Below are 20,300 nucleotides of genomic sequence, written 5' to 3'. Positions count from 1 at the left end.
GGAGTCTCAGCTGACAACTACTCTTTCCAAGGGCAGCATCCTAGCGGAAGCTTTAGGCTACTTTAGGCTGACTATAGGTTGGTTCTTATTAATTTCCATAAACATATTTCCAAAAGTGATTAACTGGTTGGTCTAATAAAACAGATACAAACAGAGGATTATGAGAAAGAAAAAGGGAGAGGAAGGAAGATTCTGCTGCTTTTTAATCTACTCCACTAGACTGTGAGAAAATGAAGAGAACAACTGTCTTTCTAATAGTATAAACTCATCAAAACGCTGAAAGTTTGGAAGCTTGCTTGTATTTTTGGTCTAATTACTAGACTTCTTTGTTAGGGAACTAAACTCAATTCATCTAGACATCCAATTTTATGTAAGAAGGGCTCTGCCACAAAATAATTTTTTTTCCATGAAGATAAAAACCACATGAGGCATCCAAGCGAGGTGTGATGGGTGAGAGAGCCTTTTTAGTGGTAGCACCCTGGTTCTAGAATGCTCTCTCCAAACACACTTGCCTAGAAATTCTTTTCAGCCCCAGGTACAAATCTTTTTAGTTTTCCTGGATATATTTTAAGGAAAGTATTTCTGGGATTTTAGGGTCTGTGAGACTTTTGTGTGTTCTGTTATATTGATGGTATTCCCTGGGCTAGATTTATCATACATCAAAATTCATGGTTTTCTTTTTGCAATAGACAATTGGAAGCTGCCCAGGCAACTTTTGTTATGGGCACATTTCAGTAAGTAAAATAGAGCTGGGGAAGCTAGTTTGGTCAAGGAGCTGAACTGTTCTAGAGACAAATAAGGCAGGTCATCAGCGGGTGGAGCTATATGGCAAAGACAATATCCTGACATCATCTGCTCTATGTATTTTGCCTTTCTCACTGGCCCTCACTGCTGTAGAAAAGATCACAAATATTTAAACAGGAAATAGATGCCACTTTCTTGAATCTGAACTTTCTAGTCAACCAAATGTTTTGGCTCTTTCCCAGACATCAGTATATTAAGCTGGATTGCACTGGCAGCATCAGCGGCAAAAGACACATGCATACAGACATAGCATATCTGAAGGATTAAATTATTCGGCCCTTAGAGCACACACTGCTGCAAAACCAAATCATGCCACTGATGAAAATTTATTTTGGAGATTTCTTGGACTCAAACCATCCAGCCTTGTGTCAGAATTCTGACACTCTTCTGACTGCCAGTTAGCTCATCAACTTGTACTTTGCCAAATTGTTTGGAAAAAGCCACTGAGTTACAAATTAGAACTATTGTTCCATCAAATATTACTCCTTAGAAAAAGTATGTGTTGACAATTTTTATTTAGTAAATTAAAAACCCAACAAACATTTAGCATTCTGGTTTGAAACATTAACCACTGATTAAAACATACAAGAAACACTATCTTTAACTGTAAATGGTAAAGAGAAGGTGACTCCAGTAACATGTGACTTAAAATGCCATTTATGAAAAGATTCTGTGGGCATATATGAAAGAATGAATCATCTGTGTAATTTTTCGAAGAGAATACTGGATGACCAGGATTCAACAGAAATATAGGGACCTAGTATTCAAAATATTCTGGAATGATTACATGACCAACACAGTCAAATAAAGCATTTTTCTATTTCCATGTTCATGGAACTGCACCTTGAAGTCACAATGTGAATGGGAAACAAAGTATATGGAAAAGTCAAAATAATTTAAAGTGCATGAGGAACTTTGTGTCAACACCAGAAAAGATTGTTTATAGCACATCCAAGGCATTTCATAGGGCACTTCTTTGGTTTTGCTACACATAGTTTGTCTTACTGACAAGACAGATGAATGCCTTCAGGTTCCAGATAAATACTAGGAATATGCTGGAAAGATGGAGATCTGGGTAGGGAAACTGCTGGACTCTAGATGTTGCTGGAGTGCAACTCCCATCACCCCAACTGGGACTACCACAAGTTCTCTATCCCAATGGAGATCATGGAAAGCAAAATACCCTGTAAGATTTTAACCTTTTCATAACTGCTTATGGAGTTAAAAAGAAAGCTGGACATCAGAAAGCATAACAACATAGGATAAAATGTTAACTGCTTTTCTCTTTCAGAAGGCAAGGACAACACGTTTAATGGCCTTTCCAAGACTAAACTTCTGCTCAATTTCAAGATTTAACTTCCATCTTGATATAAATTAAATCTGAACTAATCAAAATGTGGTGGCTTCTACTTTTAAACTCACAAGCAAAGGAAGAAATGTAATTTAATAAACTGGAGAAAGACTAGTGAAGCATATCATTCAGAAAACTGCCTGGGAAGTGAACTATATAAAAGGCAAGTGGATATTCATTGGTTCTAAGATAAGCAGATGGATTTGACAGCTCTTCCTAAAGTCAGGAAAAGGACCATCAAGGCAGTTACAACTTTCATTTCTTTGAGTATCAGAACGGAAGCCAGAAGGAATTCCAAGAGCACAGGCATCAGTGGGGAGGAGGTTAGTTGCTAACCACCTTGTACTTTTGATTTTTAAACAGAAGATGTTTTATTCTCTATGTAAGGAAGCTTCAGCCAAGGTTGAGGCACTGGCATTATAGTCTTATATAAATGAACATTTAGGCTGCTCTGCATGTACACTCTAAGAGTTAGTGGTAAACATGCAGAATTCCCTCTCCCCTTTCTAAGGCAACACAGTATCTTATTTCCTTGGAAAATCATATACAGTGTCAACTATCTGCACCTGGCTATTTTCTTTTGACATGGAAAGGACATACATCCAACTTCTCCTACTTATTCTTCTTAGGGTGAATCAGTGAAGAACTGAAACCTATTGAGAACCACTCCATCCTTGTGGAAAGTTATTATGGGGTAATCTTTGGATCTTTTACCAATTTATCCTAACCCAGCAGCTTATTTCTTTCAATAAGAAGTAGCTTTGCATGAGGAAATAATGGCTCTTCCTGAACCATGCTGATTGGTTCCCTGTGTCTCGCTCTGCCGTTCTTTGCAATCTCCACCTGAAACGCTTTCCACAGGTGATGCAGATAGAAGCTTTACAAGGATAAGCAGCATCACTACTTTTCTTGTGGGCTGGTGGAGGGTAGAATTGTTGTGAATACCTCTGCTAGCTTGGGTCTTATAGAGATACCTCATTTCCCTGATACAGGGAAGCATGGAAAAAGAAAGTACAGAACAGAAGGAGGGAATGGGGAAACCTCCTTCTAGATAGCAGTGGACATTAGCAAAACATACCAAAGCTACACTGAACCTTCTATATCTGAAGGCAGCATTAAAACTAGGAAGACAGTCAATGCTTGTTGGACCAGTCTTCTGAAAAGCTCCTTAATGCTCTCTTAACACTGAAGAATAGCAGCTTCCTCAGCATACCATACAGGGTAATATAAATATGCTCTCCCATTTCCCTACCCTGCAAACTAGCTGGCAGTCCCCACTTCTTACCATGATCTGGTATTAAGCCAGTTCCTGGTCGCAAAAGGAGCAGAACTTTATTTCCTCCAGATTGAATCAATTCGATTGCTCGAGTGTGGGTGATTCCTTGGGTTGGTTCTCCATTGATTTCAACAATCTGATCACCGACCTGAGAAAGACAAGCATCCACATTAAGCTACACATAACATTTTGAATGCCAACCTTTAGTACCAAACCTATGTATTTTAAAATGTATCCTGTTTTATCATATTCAATTTGAGTTAACTAATACTATTCATATAAAAATGAAAAATTGCAGTCCCATAGCATCATCCATCTCTTAATAAAATCTTGATTACTAACTGGGGACTGCTGGAGTTGACCGTTTTTCTGGATGCTTTGAAAACACTTTACACTCTATCGGATGTCACCTGCATGAGCACTGATGCTAAAGGCCAGCTATGGAACTGGTTATGGAACTAGGGTGGCATTAAGATTGTGCAATCTAAAGATCATGGTGCATATTGCAATTTAGTGAACTGACCAGCAGATGTTGCTGTTGCATGCAATGTAGTTGAGGGGCACAAAGACCGTCTGTGCGCATGTTTTAAGGGCTATACAATTACTTTCTCAAGCACATTTCAACCAATCCAGTGTTTCTGCCCAATACCCCGGGGAATAATGAAGGAAAGGGAGCAGATTCCATTTAAATGTGGGACAATGGTCTTTCAATCTAGTAATCTGGAGCAGTTTCTTGATTGATGAATGGGAACAACTCACAAGAGCTGTACAAAACTATCTATTTACAGTGAGGTTGAAAAGCCATTTTGAAGTAGAAACTGAGTTCGTTTCAGTGGAAGCATTCATTTAGACAGGAAGATTGTATATTTGTAGGAGCTAGTACAGGACAGCTCTTGAGGCTCAGATTCATAACTGGCTTCAAGTTGCATTAGTCTGACTGCCTATTGTCCAATTAAAGTCTCTCTCAGACTTCTATAATAAAAACTGTGGAAGCAATGCCCCAACAGTTGCATACTACAAGTTGCAAAGCTGCATACAGTTTCCTATAAACAAAATAAGCTGCTGCTAGTATACATATATTTGCCAGCATAATTTTATGAGTCATAAACTGATCACCAAATAAAAACTGGCATATCACATTAATAAAATTTACTTAAGTACAGTTATATATTTCAAGTTACATTGTTCAAAAGACTCTTGAGAAAGAATCCAGACAAAACTCCAGCCAGTCAAAGTAAATACAATGCATGTAGAGGTGTTCACAAAGCCTTTATTTTTGTTATGAGAATCAGGCAGTCAAAACGGCTGCTCTGAGAAGGTGATGGTCAAAAAACGAGGATTTTTTGTGAGGTGAGTCACATCTCAAATGTACTCAAATGTGTGTAGTCTTAATGGATAGTGTGCTGGTGTTTAAGCCTTTATAACTTATAGCTAAGATTTCTACTGTTTAAATGATCTAGGGTTCAATCCAATGTGCGTTTGGACAGAAAAAGACCTATAGTATGTAGGACTGTTATCTTTCCATCATAACATGCATAGGATTGTATCCCTACAGACTTAAATATATTTTTCAGGTACCAATACTAAGAAGAGCTATACTGTGATCAGGTGAGGTAATTCTGTGCACAATGATTTATTTCCATTGCTTGTCTACTATCCCATTTATTCCAGTGGGTCCTGACCAGGGGTCCTCAAACTTTTTCACCAGGGGGCCAACTGAAACGTGCCGGTGCTGGGCGTGGGCCGGAAAGGTGGTGCCAGCGTGCGTGCGTGGGGAGGCTAGGCAAGGCGGGGGCAGGCATGTGCTGCGATGCAGTGGCGGGCGCGTGATGCTGCGGCTTGCTCGCTTGAAGACCGTTTGCTCTGAGCGAGTCCAAAATGATCTCCTCGTGAGCAAGCTGCTGCCTCCCTGTGCAGGGGGCAAGGTGGGCGGCAGTGGGTGCACACAGTGCGTGCATGGTGCACAGGTGCGTGCTCGGTGTGTTAAAAACCTCTGAGGTGGGCCGGATAAATGGCCGAGGTGGGCCGGATCTGGCCCCCAGGCCATAGTTTGAGGACCCATGGTCTAGACTAAGGAGGACTAATATGGGATACAATTCTATATCTGTGTCTTTGCAGTAAAACAATATATGTACTACCATTGTCAAGGCAAGAGTAGCTCTTAAACTGCAAATTTAGACAGCCGGTGTGATATACTGGTTAAGAGTGCAGGACTGGGACTCAGGAGATTTAGGTTCTAGTCCACACTCAGCCATGGAGTCAACTGGGTCACTCACTGAGCCAGTCACACACTCTCAGCCCAACCTATCTCACAGGGTTACTGTTGTGACTGAGTGGAGGAGGAGAATTATGTAAGCTCCCTTACACTGTGCATTCCTTGAAAGGAGGGCTATGTATATAATATATAAATAAGCTGAGATCTAAACTGGTACAACCATGATATATTTTCTCAGCCATTTATAAAACAGTTACAGTATTTTACCTACACTGAATGAGCCTTGCATGAATTAAAATTTTAGAGATATTTAGAATCTATTTAATTAATTTCTATTCTGCCCAATAGACAAAAATCTCTAGGAGATACATGCATTCACTAACACTAAGGAAGACATAATACCTGGGACAAGACCTTTTAAAAAGATAAACACATTTACCTTCTAAAACCCATCCTTAGTAGCAGCCTAAAAATCCCAGTCATACTGTTAAAAGCTCATTCACCAACTTTATGACACATGTGATAACATTACCTTGTTCCTGTCTACATGTAAGAAATCTCTGCGTGAGAAGAGAAATGGATTCAAATCTAACATAAAATGGCAAAATGCAGTATCAGTAGAAAGGCAATATAATCACCAGCAACTGTTCTTGTGAATGGGTCACTCTGTTCATGTTTTATAAACATTTTGGTTCCATTTACAATGGGTCTTTTAGTTCTACCATGTGCACTTTTTATCTGTCATAGTATCTCTAAGTAGGCTGATGCATTTGTGTAGTAGCTGATGTGTTGGATCCTGATGCAAACTGGAAAGAAAATCCTGGATCCAATCCCATATTATATTTAAGTCTGCTGATCGAGGATAACATTTTGTATACTTGACAAAGCGGACTGCAATCCATGAAAGCTGAAGCCTCAATATGCCTTTTAAACCCTTTTAAAGGCATAAACAATATGCCTTTAAGGTGTTACAAGCCTTTGTTGTTTTTCTGGCATGGAATGACAGCTCTTCCTCCAATATCTAATTGACTAATTTTCCAATTAAGCAGGTCAGGCAACCAGTTTCTCAGTTATGTTTAGATTTAGCACCTCCTGAAACATCTACATTGACATTATTTTTAAAAAAGATGGCAGAAAGTGGACGACAAATTCCCGAAGAGCACAAAACACCATAAAATGTCTAGAAAGAACTTTCCAAAACAGCAGAGTTAAAAACCGCCACCATCACCACCCAAGAACCAAATGGCTACTCCTCCGTTCTATGGCAGAGCAGTGGTACAAAGGGAAAACGGAGAAGCACCAAGCCTAATACTTCAGCCTTAAACACTTGAAACACAGTCAAAGTCTTGAGAGACATACATATTTGATTCTACTGGTAAACTCAACTGGGAGAGAGACAGAGTGAGTGCAGCCTTGTTGAAACTGCTGAACCTCTTGGCAGCTTTTGATATCATTGACCATGATATTCCTCTGGAGTGGCTGGCTGAGATGGGATTAGGGGGCACTGCACTGCAGTGGTTCCAGTGCTACTTGGAGGAGCATCTCTGGAAAGTGGTGCTTGGGAAATATTGTTCAGCCCCCCAGATTCTCCAGCATGGAATTTATCAAGGGCCCGTTCTTTCCCTCATGCTATTTAATAGCTACATGAAACCTCTGAGTGGGGTTCTGGTGCGTGCTACCCATGACATGCAGCTCTACCTCTCCTTTTCATCATGCAGGTGAGGCAGTAGATGATGCTAAACCAATGTCTAGCTACAACAATGGATTGGAAAAATGCAAACAAACTGAAGCTCAATCCAGTCAAGAGTGAGAGGCTGCTGGTGGATAGTTCCTCTGACCAGATGGGGGTGTACAACCTGACCTAGATGGAGTCGCATGCATGCAAGGGAACAAGTTCATAGCTTGGGGGAGCTCCTTGATCCATCCTTGTCACTTGAGGCTCACATGGCCTCAATGGCTCTGAGTCCCTTCTACCAGTTTCATTTGGTGGTCCACTATGTCTCTATCTGTACAGAGATAGCTTGGTTACAGTAGTCTATGCTCTGACAATCACTGCATATTTTTACTGCAACGTATTCTATGTGGGGCTGCCCTTGAAGATTGTTCAGCAGGTGTAGCTTGTGCAAAATGAAGCAGCCAGATTAATAACTGGGACCCAGAGGCCCAAAAACGTAAGACCAGTTCTGGCCTACTTGCTGCCTGCTTGTTTGCTTTCACATTTAATTCAGTGTGTTGGTTTTAACGTATAAAGTTTTACATGGCTTGGGATCTGGGTGCCTCTTGTGACTCCAATCTACTTGATTGGATTGATTAGGCACTCAACCTCTGGGCATTCTCCTGAGTGCCAATTCTGAGGGAAGCTCAGAGAGTAGCAACAAGAGGAGTGCTTTTCTCTGTGATGGCATTCTATCTATGGAATGGCTATGGGGTGGTACAGAAACAAGCAAACAAACAAACACTTCTCCTTTAGAAAGTCCTGCTTTCTTAATTGGGAAAGCTTTGGTTACACTTAAGAACTAAGTGCCTAATTCAGATGCAAGGGAGTAACAACAAAATAGCAGCAGTGCTTCAACCCTTGGTGCTGCTTGACGTGCTATAGTATTTTGCAGATTTCAGGCCTGAACACCACATGAAGCCGAGAACAGCACTGTAGGGACAGAGAACAAATCCCAGGCCTGCAAGGCATATAGATGAGTAGCCAGTGGTTTGCACTGCTGGAAGTAGGTTTGAGTTCAACTACTTAGGAGCAGAACTGGTTCTACAGGTAAATAAGAGGGTTTCTGAGCTCAAGCTAGAAAGACCTGGTTGCAAAGGAAATGTTATTTGAAGTGCTTCAAAATGCCGCCATAGGAAAAGCTCAGCATAAGCGCAGAAAGACTGAGCAGCTGGACAACTGGATGGATGCTTCATGTCCAAGTTCTCCCTCTCTCCAGGGACTATAAGCATGCATGACTGCATAAACTGGACACAGCTGGTCAGGACAAAAACTCTCAGGCAACTCTTCTCCTGGCCTGTATCTTACTCCTCCCCCTGCATCAGATGATGTCACATTTTTCAAATGCTCAGTGTGTTACTGAGCCAAGCAGTTGCTTAAACCTTAGACGTTTACATCCCATCTACTAATATTTAAAATATATATACTACATTTATTACTGGATCAGAGGAATCACAGGGTACTCTCATGTCCTAGGAGTAACTGTGCAAATTCAGCATTTAAGAAAAATCTAAATTAGAATCTGCCAATTAAAAGTAGCATCCTAATAAGGGACATTACCAAGATGAAGTATAGGACTTATTCCTAGAAAGACTGTTGGTGCAGATAAATCCTTAACAAGTACACAAACACGGGAAATAACTCTTTGTGATCTAAAGAATACAAGGAAGAGTGACAAAAGCAAGAAACCTAATCAAAAAGTTGTATATTTAAAAGTCACCACATTTCAGCTTAAAGAACTCTGAGTTCTACCTTTCAGAAATTAAAGCCAACCAAATACTCACATGAATTCTCCCATCTTTAATGGCAGGCCCTTCCTCAGCAAGCCGGAGAATGAACAATCCCATGTTATACTCCTTCCCCCCACGAAGGCTAAATCCAAAGCCCCGAGGACTTCTCTCCAGTTCAACCGGATAACATCCAGGGCTCTGGGTAGCAAACAAGAGAAGGCAGGATAATTTCCTAAATTCAAAGCAATATCTAATAATATAATTGCATTTTTACTCCAAGTTAATCATCATCTCTAATTTTATTTGCTCATTTCTGCTGTAATTCTACATGCAGAACAGATACTCTTCCAAAAAGAAAAGAATTTGCATTTTTCAATTTCTGCAGGACTAAAGCCCAGGCCTAAAACACTGCTTAAAAGGGCTGGTTGGAATTTCTGTAGAATTATAAAAATGTGGCTTTTCTTCTTTTTGTTCCTTATGAACAATTGGAGCACTAAAGGCTTAGTGAGAAAATTAACAGTTAGAATTATTAGATCATTTCAGTATAACTAGTTAGGGGTAAATGAATGTGAAATATCTAGAATGAACATGTGGTGATAATTGCAGTTCTTTATCGAAAGTGGCCATGGTTTCTTTTACAGATAGAAACAAATGCAGGCTCTATGAAAATGCACAGCATTTTAGAGATTTGGACTCTTCATTTCCTCAGCAGACTATTAGGCCTTTTGGTACACTCTCATTTTCTATTCCAGATTGAACCTATTCACTTCAAGAACCAATTGATCCTCAGCCTCTCTTGAAGCAGAAAGAAGCTGTTACTGAAATGTCCTCCCCTCGCCAGAAGGCAAAAGAATAAATGCATCCTGTTGGGGCTGTTTCCAAACAAGTCTATCTTTCCCCTCAAAATCCTCAGTGGAAGCTCTGCAGTCTAGAAATTCAAATCAACCACAGAATACGTATTTTGTTGTTGTCTCCTTTAATAGCTAGACTCAAATGCATGAAGCATTTGATATACAGCAAACCATGAGGTAATTTTAACATGGTGTCCTTGGAGTTCAATGCAAGAAGTTTCACAGGATTTTATCAGAAGTCCAGCTCTATGCAGCAGAAATTAAGTGAAACTAAGTTATTCCCCCCAGAGAAGTATATACCTGAGAATGTTTGCTCCCTAAAATAGATGCTATATCTTCTGATGGTAAGAACTGTTTGTAACCGCTGCATTGTTCTTTTCCAGCATCAGCTTCTGCTGCACCTCTGAAATAGAAGGAAGCAAAGGGATAGCTAAAATGGTTGCTGTCCATGAACCCCGAAGGGAGTTAGGATAGATTTCCAGAGGATTTCACCAGACCTGAGCCCGGTTCTTGACTCTTCAGGGATACTCTTTCATTTATAAAAACCAAACAAGTGCTATATATCTTTGTACATGTTGCATGCGTTTTAAGTTTTTGCACTTTGCATGCAAGTGGTGTAGACTTAAAAATACAAGATAAGGAATTGACAAGACAGTATACAGCAGCTTCCTTGGATGAATAAGGGTTGACAGAGCCACACATGCTCCAAGAATACATGGCCCAATACAAACTAAGGGGATATTCTGGTGGATTTCTTAGGGTACAATCCTAAATTCCTGTTTACACAAAAGGAAGTCTTACAACTCCCAGGAAGCTGCAAACAGGCTTTTCCCTGTCTAAACAGGAATTGGACTGCACACTCTCAGAGTTTTTGTCCATATCCCATTAGTTAGCCAGGACAGTCTCCATGCAATAATGACCATAGCAGGTTTCTTCTAGATGAATAGTGCTACAACATCACCACAATATTAAATTAATATGCTGCCTTTCTTCTTCTTGCCAGCAATCCAGGATGACTTCCAATGGCCCCTTCTCCACTTTATCCTCACAACAACAACCCTGGGAGGTAGGTTAGGTTGAGCGTCTGTGACTGCTCCAGTCACCTAGTAAGCTTCAGGGGTGAGTGGGGACTAGCACTTGCATCTCTCAGATCGAAGGCCAACACTACCCACCATGGCACATTGACTGCATGGGACCTGAAGGATACAGTTTTGGTTATTTACAATTAAACAGATTGAAGCGATTTTTCATAGATGCTCTTTAACCATTTATCTGTTTAATTTCTGTTTACTGTCAGTACAGAAATAGATCTAGTCAGAAAAATTCTCATTTTAATATAGTCATTAAGAATCCATCTGCCAAAATATTATGGTCACAGGAGGTAGGGGGTATCAACAATTATTTTTGTAATCCTTATGCAACCATGCAAGTACCACATTAGTTAAATAGCTTAAAGATACTGTTTCATCTGGGCGGCAAACACTGGAAAATTCTACAAGAGAGAACATATGAATCCCCTCGAAGAACAATCTGTGGAGACTTGGGGGTGTTTTTTGTTTGATTCTATGATATGCCAGTTTCGCAATATACACATCTAATGAATGCAATACAACAAGCAATGTATGTTTGGGAGAAAACAACTATAGCAACCAAGAAGAAAATTCCACAACTTTGGGTATGCACAAATAAATGACAACATTAAGGTTACTAGATGAATCAATACTATTCCAATGGTGCCAACTATAGTGAAAACTGACTGCAAAGATCAGTCTCTTACATGTATGGAAACTGGAGGGCATTTGGCAGTCCTACTAGTCTTCATTTCTTCCATTTTTTACAACTTAAGTTTTAATTTAGCCTTCTTTCTTGTGCACTATGTTTTCTCTCAAGAATTAAATTTTCTGCATAGAAGAGCATTTAAACAAGCTCTGTGGACTGAAGTCCCTGTAGTAGTAAGTACTACAAGTTTTAGATAACTCTTTGTGACAGAAAATTAATGCTGGTATGCTAGAAAGTCATAAGAGCAGTCCATAAAAGAGAAAAAATACATGCTATACAGGGAGCTGGAACAGTGCAAACATTTGCCACAAACATTTGCCTAAATGCCACAATTCTTTGTACCTCTCAGTGGACATAGAGCTGGTTGGTGCCATAGGTCGGTGCTGCAGAGCTGGACTTTGTCTGGCAGAGTTTGTTCCTGATGGGGGACCACGGTGCTCTAATGAAGACAGAAGTGGCAGATTAGAAGTATCCCTCCATATAATTAAAAGGCAATCCTGTGAAATATACTCTTACATTTCCAATTGCTTTCATCAGGGTATCAAATACTGTTGCTAATTCTAAACTAATACTTCTTACATGCATATTAAAAATGGCCTTGTGCTCCACGGCAAGCCCATAGGTGTGATTGCACAGAGACCACGAAGAAGAAAGCAAGGTTGTGGAAAGATTACTAGCAACAGTACCATAATAGTTTGTCAGCTTAAAACATTCTCTTAAATAAAAGGAAAAAGGCCTCATTTGTACTTTTCCCTGCAACCCATCGATTAAATGGGCACAAGAAACAGAACTACACTTGCAAAGCTTATGAAAGTTTCTGAAACATAAGCTGCTTCTGTCATTCAGACAGTAACAAAGCATAATCTAACAAAAAGGCTGGCTCTCAGCCAAAAACCCAAAAGGGCAAATTTTATTTTAATGAAAACTGAATGGTAAATCTTGAAAGAAGTGAAAAAGCTTGCAAACATCAGATCCTGTTCGGCGTGTAAATTCATTCACATTTACCAGTCCTTGTGGAAAAGTCAGTGGTTTTGAATCATACATATTACCACTCCAATGCAGATTATGCGATTAGATTCTATTTCCCAGCCACGTAAGGCCCTGAAGAGTTCAGCACAGGATTGCTGGGGTTTATTACTATTACATGTCTGGAAGAAAATTTTTCCATAGAAACAAATGCCAACATTTCCCCCTGGTTACACTCAGAATTTTAATTAAGAAGCACAGGTAAGGGAAAGGCCATCTGTCTGTATATATTCCTCTCTTCACAACTCATCCACTTTTCCTTTTTTTTTTTTACCTTCTACATGACTGGGGCTGACAAGCTTCTGTTTCATGCAAAATGTTAACAGAATGTTTTCTGGAGCATGAAGCATAATTAGTCTTTTCCCTCACATTAAACTACTGGAACAAAAATATATATATATAAAAATTGTTTTCTGGCATTTCTGGATGCTAAAAGTAGAAGTGGGAGGATTTTATAGTAGGTGTTTCCACTAGATTTAAACAAAGCAGGGAAAACAAATACTTTGAATGTTATGGTAGATGGTGGCTGAAGCACTGTTTTTCTTTCTAGGATTCTATTGACTAGCTAGTGGAAGCAGTCACAAGATGGTCCTTATATTCTACAGAATGCAAAAATGATTGTGTAGTCCATTAGCTCTCTTAGATTGGTGATGGTAATTACAACCACCAAATATTTTGGGCTCTGAAGATTTGCTATATGCTAATACTGCAATTGCAGCTTCAGGAATTCTACTTTACAATAAGCAATTCTTTTAACAATAAATTTCCCTGCATGTAGATCCTTATATTATGTAACATAAAGGACATTCTGAGAACCACAAAACTTATGATTGCTTAGTCAATATTTTACAATTAGTTATGTTTTTCAGCACATCTTTTTATGCATTGAAGTTTTAGTTCTAAGAGATACCTAATGCATTTCCTGTAAATGGGTGCATGTCCTCAGGTACTTATAGGGCATACAATGTGCCTGAAATACAAACAATTCAGACCAAAGGAAAAATACAGAATAGAATATCCTCAATATCATGTTCATCAGTTCCTCAGACATCCTATGACCTGTTTTAGTGGTGGTTGTAGCATGAAGAGTTCTCTGAACTTGGGTGGCTGATCACATCCTGGGCCCAGGAAAGCCATGAGCGATTTGCATAGCAAGAATAGTAACACCCCTGTGCTAGTCCACTCAGTCTTCATGCTGCCATTGACAAGCAATCCACCAAATGCCCAATCAGCATTTTGAAGCAACTACCACAGGCTCACCTTTTCCCTCTCCCCAGCTGCAGGTTCCTTTGTTTTTGCTGGGGATTTCCCCCTTCCCTGCCTTTTTTGCAGACATCACTTTATGTAATGTCCGAAGTTTTGGGACAGCCCAAAGTGTTCAAGTAGGCCACTGAAGCAGGTGTTGCTGGTTTACCACCAAGTAAAAAAGTAAAAGAAATACATAATAAAGAGAGAGTATGCGCGGTTTACTGGTCTTTTGCAAATGTGCAGTTGGCTTTTCTGAGTCTGAAACGTCTGCCTGTTCAGTGTCCTCAGTGTTAAAGTGATACTAAGCAAGCCTGAAAGCAGGTTTATTTCATACTTCGTATACAACACCCTGCAATCCCAAACCTTTCTGAAAAGCTAGTATGGTCCAAGGTACTGAAAACTGCTGAGAGATGCAGGTTGTGCCCCAATATCACAACCTGATATGTCTTAATTGTGCAGAAGTACAGGCATAGTGGATACCTCCTTACCTTCCTCAGCGACAACAGTGAGTGTAACAGTGCTCCCTGCATCTTTGATCAGTTGCACAATATTTTCATGGGAAAGGTCTATGATTGACTGCCCATTCACTGCTGAGATTCTGTCTCCCACCTTCAGTTTTCCACAATGATCAGCTGGACTCCCTTCAATGACACGGCCAATCTTGTGAGGAATCACTGCGGAATGAACACAACCAAGTAAGTATCTCTACTATGCATTATGAGCAAGGCATTGTTATTAACATTTAAACAAATAATTCCATGAGAATATAGTATTGTTGGCAAATCCAACATAGTATTGTTGGCAAAGATCTGAAATCTCTTTATAACTACAAAGTTAAAGCCAAAGTCATGTTGGCTTTATAGGAGTTAAATTGGCATTGCAATCCCCACAGACTTCTGGGAATTGTAGTTTAGTAAATAAGATATTCCTGTAAGAGATTCTTAGCCCTAACCTCACAGAACTATACTTCCCAGGATTTCTAATCATACTTTGTGATCTTGACATCTGCTAAACAGCAACAGTAGGTGGGACTGATACTTATTGCATCACGAACAAACAATATGCATCTTGATACGCATTTTGATATCAAAATATGCATTTTGATGAAAATTCAGTTTACTTACTATTTTAAGCATTCTACAAATACTATTAAGCATTTGCACAGAACTTTCAAAGTATTCAGTCTCAAAAATATACTTTACCTTCAAAATCTTTACAGTGGGTTAGATTAGTATTATTAACCCAATATTTCACGATCAAGTTAGGAGCCTTAATGTTAAAATATGGAGTCCATGTTCTTTACATTGAGACTATAATATATGAATAACACCAGAAACCAACCAAATCTACTTTTCCGCACTGTGAATTACTTTTAAAATCCTAAAAACAAAAAAAGGCTTAAAGATGGATTAGCTCAACCTGCAACAATGCTGCTGCAGTCTCCAAATCAAATGTATTCCATTTATCTCTGGAGAATGTACTAGTAAATGTGGCTACATGCCAAAAAACTGAAAATTTGTCTTCAAAGTATAGTTGCAAGTTATATTGTCTCAATCATAACCTAAATAAATGTAAATAAGATTATTTAAAAAAGGAAACCAATGAAAAAATATCTTATCAGAGCTTCTGAACACACACAGTAGGACTAGTGTCCTTCTTATCAATATTTTTAACAAAGGAAACAAGTGGAGCAAGCTTGAGATATTTTATGCTGAACAAGTGATAAGTGTTGCTCCTAAAATGTCAGACAGTGGTAATGGTGTCCAGGAATGAATTCTACTGGCTTTAGAAAAATAGGTCAGTGGCACTGATTTCTTCAGAAGAGGTTTCTATAATTCGTATCTGAGAAACTTCCTGTGTGGGTGTCATCCAAGTGCGCATACCCTGGGAAAAAGTAGGTACACAAACAGCCCATATTTGAAGTAGCCAGTGGAATGTTTCTCCTTTTTTAGGAAAGCTTTTTCTCCCCCCCTCCCCCAGTTGATTTCCAAGCTCAATTCAAGTGTTGGTGCTCCTCTTTAAACCTCTGAATTTAATTATCAAAAGTAAAGTCAGATTTCTTCAGTCTGATGGCTACTACCAGAAGAGTTGCTAAGTAGTCTGTCATTAGAATTCAAGTATGTTAAAATTTCATTTTAATGTATTATCATCACAAAGCCTAGTTGTATTATTATCACCAAGCCTAACCCTATACCTAATTGTTCTTACAGAGCTTACCTCATCAGAGGACAGTGCAAAGTGATGACTGGCTGGCCCTTCTATCACTGTACCCTTCTCCCTCCCCCCCCCCAAAAAAAACAGAAAAAGAAAAGCTACCAACCACTTTCTGACCAATTTTTGAAATTGAACTGAAGTGCCAATTCTTTTTATGCTTCAGTCTAAAAATGCAGAGTACACACAGATAAAAAGTCTACCAGAACAAATCAGGGGAAGTTAGGTGGTATATAACAAGAGTAGATACTATATACAGCCCAACATGCTGTCCCATACTTAACTTGACATGCTATGAATTGGCATGCCATACATAGAGTCTGGCATCACTTAATCAACTAATCTATTATAGGTATTATTGAAGAAAAATTGAACGATTTGCCATTTTTCCAATATCTGGCTCCAATATCTAATTTATTTTTAATCTGATTTCTACACCACCCATTAACCAAGAGGCTTCTCCGGATGGTTCAGTTTTTTATGATCTATTATTTGGATCAAGTTATACGATTCATATTTACTTGGGTCTTCCTTTAATAAAGACTAAACCATGCATGCCTCCAGTCCTCTTAGATCATGTGAGTGTTCCAGTACCTTGAAATAATGTGTCTAGTAGTTCAGAACTCCTTGCCAAACATAGAGATCTTGGGAAAAAATTACTGAATCCAACCGCATCTGCTGATGTCCCATCATTCTATTTTTTCGCAAACCCTGAAGGCCTACAGCCAAAAGAGCCTTCATTCTGAGTCCTTGCAGCTGCTCACACGCACTCTTTGACTAGCTGATGCAGAACACTGACACTTGCGCAGGCTTTGCTGTGATCCCATTTCCAAGATACCAAGTACCAATTCTTTATGCCAGCAGCTTTTTTCACAAATGTTGTTAGCATTCCAGGTTAGCCCACTTCATACGCCACCCAGGGTTTTATTCTAAACCCTGCTTCATAAGAAAGCAGATGGGCCAGAGTGTCCTAAACAGTAAATAGAAATATTGCCAAATGGCATTTTGAACCATGCAAGTAAATCTCACGTGGTTTCTGAATGTGATCAGCAATTGGAGATTAACTTACCATTCAGTTTGTAATTAATGCAATAGCTGGCACAAAGAAGGTAGTATATATGACTTCTAGCTTCCAGCTCCATTTGAAGATAAGCATATTTGCTTGCATTTATTCTTGATTTTAATTGACTAATGACATTTTGTGATTGCTGAATACGAGAGCACTGCAGGCTGCAAGAGTACAATTAGCTAGTAAGATCCCAATTAACTAGATGATGTAGTTCATACACAACCAACTAAGCAGGTCACTGCCCACTAACTCCCTGCTTCTGCTTTTCATCTGATTTCCAAAACAACCAAGAATTCTGGGTTTGCAGGGATTGTTGAGGGAGAAACAACCTAACCTAATCATAGAATCGTAGAATGGTAGAATTGGAAAGGGTCAGAGGGCATTTGGGTCCAATCCCCTGCCCAGTACAGACTCCAAGTTAAAGCATCCCTGACATCTACATCATGAAAGCTTCCAATATTGGACAGCCCACAACTTCCCTATGTCATTGGTTCCATTGTCATACTTATGTAACACTAAGAAAGTTTTTCCTGATATCCAGCCAAAATCTGGCTTCCTGTAGCTTGAGTCTATTATTCTGTGTCCTCCACTTTGGGATGACTGACACTGATGATCCTGTCCCTCCTCTTTGTGACAGCTTTGCAAGTACTTGTAGAGTTATCATATGTCACCTCAGTCTTCTTTTTGTCAGGCTAAACAGGCCCATGCTTTCAATCTCTCCTTAAAGGGCTTTGTTTCTAGTCCCTGGATCTTCCTTGTTGCACTACTCTGAACCCTGTCTAGCTTGTTTGAATCTTTCTTAAACTGTCGTGTCCAGAACTAGTCACAGTACTCTAGATGAGGCCTAACCAGCGCTGATTAAATGGGAACTACTACTTCACATGATTTGGAAGTGATACTCCTATTAATGCAGCCTAAACTAGCATTTGCCCTTTTAGCAGCCACATCACATTGTTGACGCATATTCAGCTTGAAACAGGGCCGTCTTAATGCATGGGCCTGATGGGCACTTGCCCCTGGGCCACATACTAATCTGTGTATGCTAACCCTTAGAAAATTGGAAAACTTCCAAAATTAACAGTAGTTGTAGTTGTCGTAGGGGCCCCAGTACACTGCTTTGCCCGGGACCCATAATGCTGTTAAAGACGGCCCTGGCTTGAAATCTACAAGAATTCTGCAACAATGCTGCCACCAAACTCCTCTTTGCTCTCCTTGTTCACTCTGATAACTCACTCACTGACAGCTTGGTTGCTGGTATCCCAGAGTCCCTAGACCAACTGGGGCAATTAAGGGTTTGTTGTTAAGACAATAACAAACCCTCAATAACCCAGAGTGCTGAGTTACAATGAACAATGCAGGAATTAGGATGTTTTTGGTTTGTTTAAAAAAGCAAAAATGAAGCAAAAGTAGCAAATGACCTTGCTTGTCCTGACAACCTATGCTTTAAACAATTTAGCCATTGATGTCATGTGCAAACCAATCAACATGAAACACAGTAGGTTAATTTTAATTGGTAAAAAAGGAATTCAAGTGTACACAGTATTAAAATAAACAATACCACTGAAGTATTCCATAGAACCCAGAGCTGCTATTTTTGTTCTTATGGTGATAAAATATAGGTTCGACATCTTTATTTCCCATTACCTTCTAGAAAAGTTTCCTATTTTCAATAGCAGTGCCAAATATAACACCTTATTTTTCGATGCTATGCTTTGTATTATGCAGCATCAGAATTACATAGGAGAATTTGGCTTACATAACAACAATAATTTCCTCTTAGATGTTGTTTAGACTCTGACTAGGTAGCATGAAAATCATATTTCATATTTCTAACACGGGACATATAATCTATAGCATCAGAAGGTGACAGCTTCCAATTCTAATGGTTTCCATAGAAACTGATTTTACAAATAAAAAAGAAGAATCGCTATCTCCTGACCTAGCACCATAGCAATACTTCATATTTCACAGCCAGTTGCTACTTCACTAAGTGCCCTGTAACAAGGCACTTATACTAAATGACGTATAAGAACAAGTCATTTAAAAAAGCATACTCCTAGTCCAAGAAATCTGAAATTAGCTATTGTTGTTAAAATAGTCCTTAGCTCACAGGCACAGGTGTTACAAGACAGTCCTAATTTTGACCCGTGGTAGAAAAGCAAATCCATGCTCCCCCAATCCCTGGATTGTTCTCCTTCACCTGGTCCCTACCTGTTTTCCAAATATCTTTGCAGTACTGTAGTATAGCTGGGGACTTTTTAGCATCTTGCATACCCACCATTTTCATAGCTTGATGAAACAACCTATGAGCATGCCACAGTTTTGGATTGACACAGAAAAACAACCCATGTTTTAAACGATGGAAAGTTCACAACCCAACAATAAACCATGGGTTCATTCACATGTCACAGCAGGAACTCATCGCTTAATTAACTTATCATTACCTAGGACATACACTGTGTGCAAACACCTTCCATTTTTTGTAAACAATTTCCATTTGGAGAAATGGAGGCTGTCAGCATGACATCTGAGCCTGGACTATTCAGTTATTTAGGGGCTAAACAACTCAGAAGTTAATCCAATAGCAAAGCATAGGTTAACCATTGGGCTGTTTAGCCCCTAAATGGTAAATCATTCTAGGTTCAGATATCATACTCACAATCCCTAAGCATGCTGATTGGTGGTTATCTACAGAAAGTAGAAGTGGCTTGCAGGTGATGTGCATCCATGATAACTAGGGGTAAAAAATCAATAATGTGCTGCACTGATGTATGAACCAGAGTTAAGTGCTCTCTTTCTGGATTGTTCAGGGTTACCAAACCATGGTTTGTCAGCAAAGCAACAAAGAGAGCAACCCAGAATTCAACACCCCATGCCATGCATTAGCATTGTGTATGAACCCAGCTATAACTTCAGCAATAGCAATCACTATTATTAGAACAACTATTAAAAAATGATGGATTAAGATTTACACATAGGTAAAAACAGACATATATAACCAACAAGAATTCAGAAGCTAACATCAC

The 20,300-nt window shown here is 39.4% G+C and overlaps 1 protein-coding gene across 4 annotated transcripts in view; it reads right to left on the bottom strand.

The window, feature by feature from the left end:
• MAGI3 (membrane associated guanylate kinase, WW and PDZ domain containing 3) overlaps nt 1-20,300 on the bottom strand; it is a 265,966-nt gene that overhangs the window by 7,104 nt on the left and 238,562 nt on the right. For all 4 annotated transcript variants that reach the window (XM_044447426.1, XM_044447410.1, XM_044447417.1 and 1 more), the window contains exons 16-20: nt 14,483-14,668; nt 12,063-12,159; nt 10,242-10,344; nt 9,145-9,288; nt 3,441-3,579 (exon numbers count right to left, since the gene is read on the bottom strand). In XM_044447426.1, the coding sequence (XP_044303361.1) occupies nt 3,441-3,579; nt 9,145-9,288; nt 10,242-10,344; nt 12,063-12,159; nt 14,483-14,668 (669 nt within the window). The remainder of the gene's footprint in view (nt 1-3,440; nt 3,580-9,144; nt 9,289-10,241; nt 10,345-12,062; nt 12,160-14,482; nt 14,669-20,300) is intronic.

The sequence above is a fragment of the Varanus komodoensis genome, unplaced genomic scaffold (genome assembly GCF_004798865.1).
Source record: "Varanus komodoensis strain SLA01 unplaced genomic scaffold, ASM479886v1 scaffold1, whole genome shotgun sequence".
Classification (NCBI taxonomy): Eukaryota; Metazoa; Chordata; class Lepidosauria; order Squamata; family Varanidae; genus Varanus; species Varanus komodoensis.
Note: the sequence above shows the minus strand (reverse complement) of the source record. Positions and strands in the feature narration are given on the sequence as shown.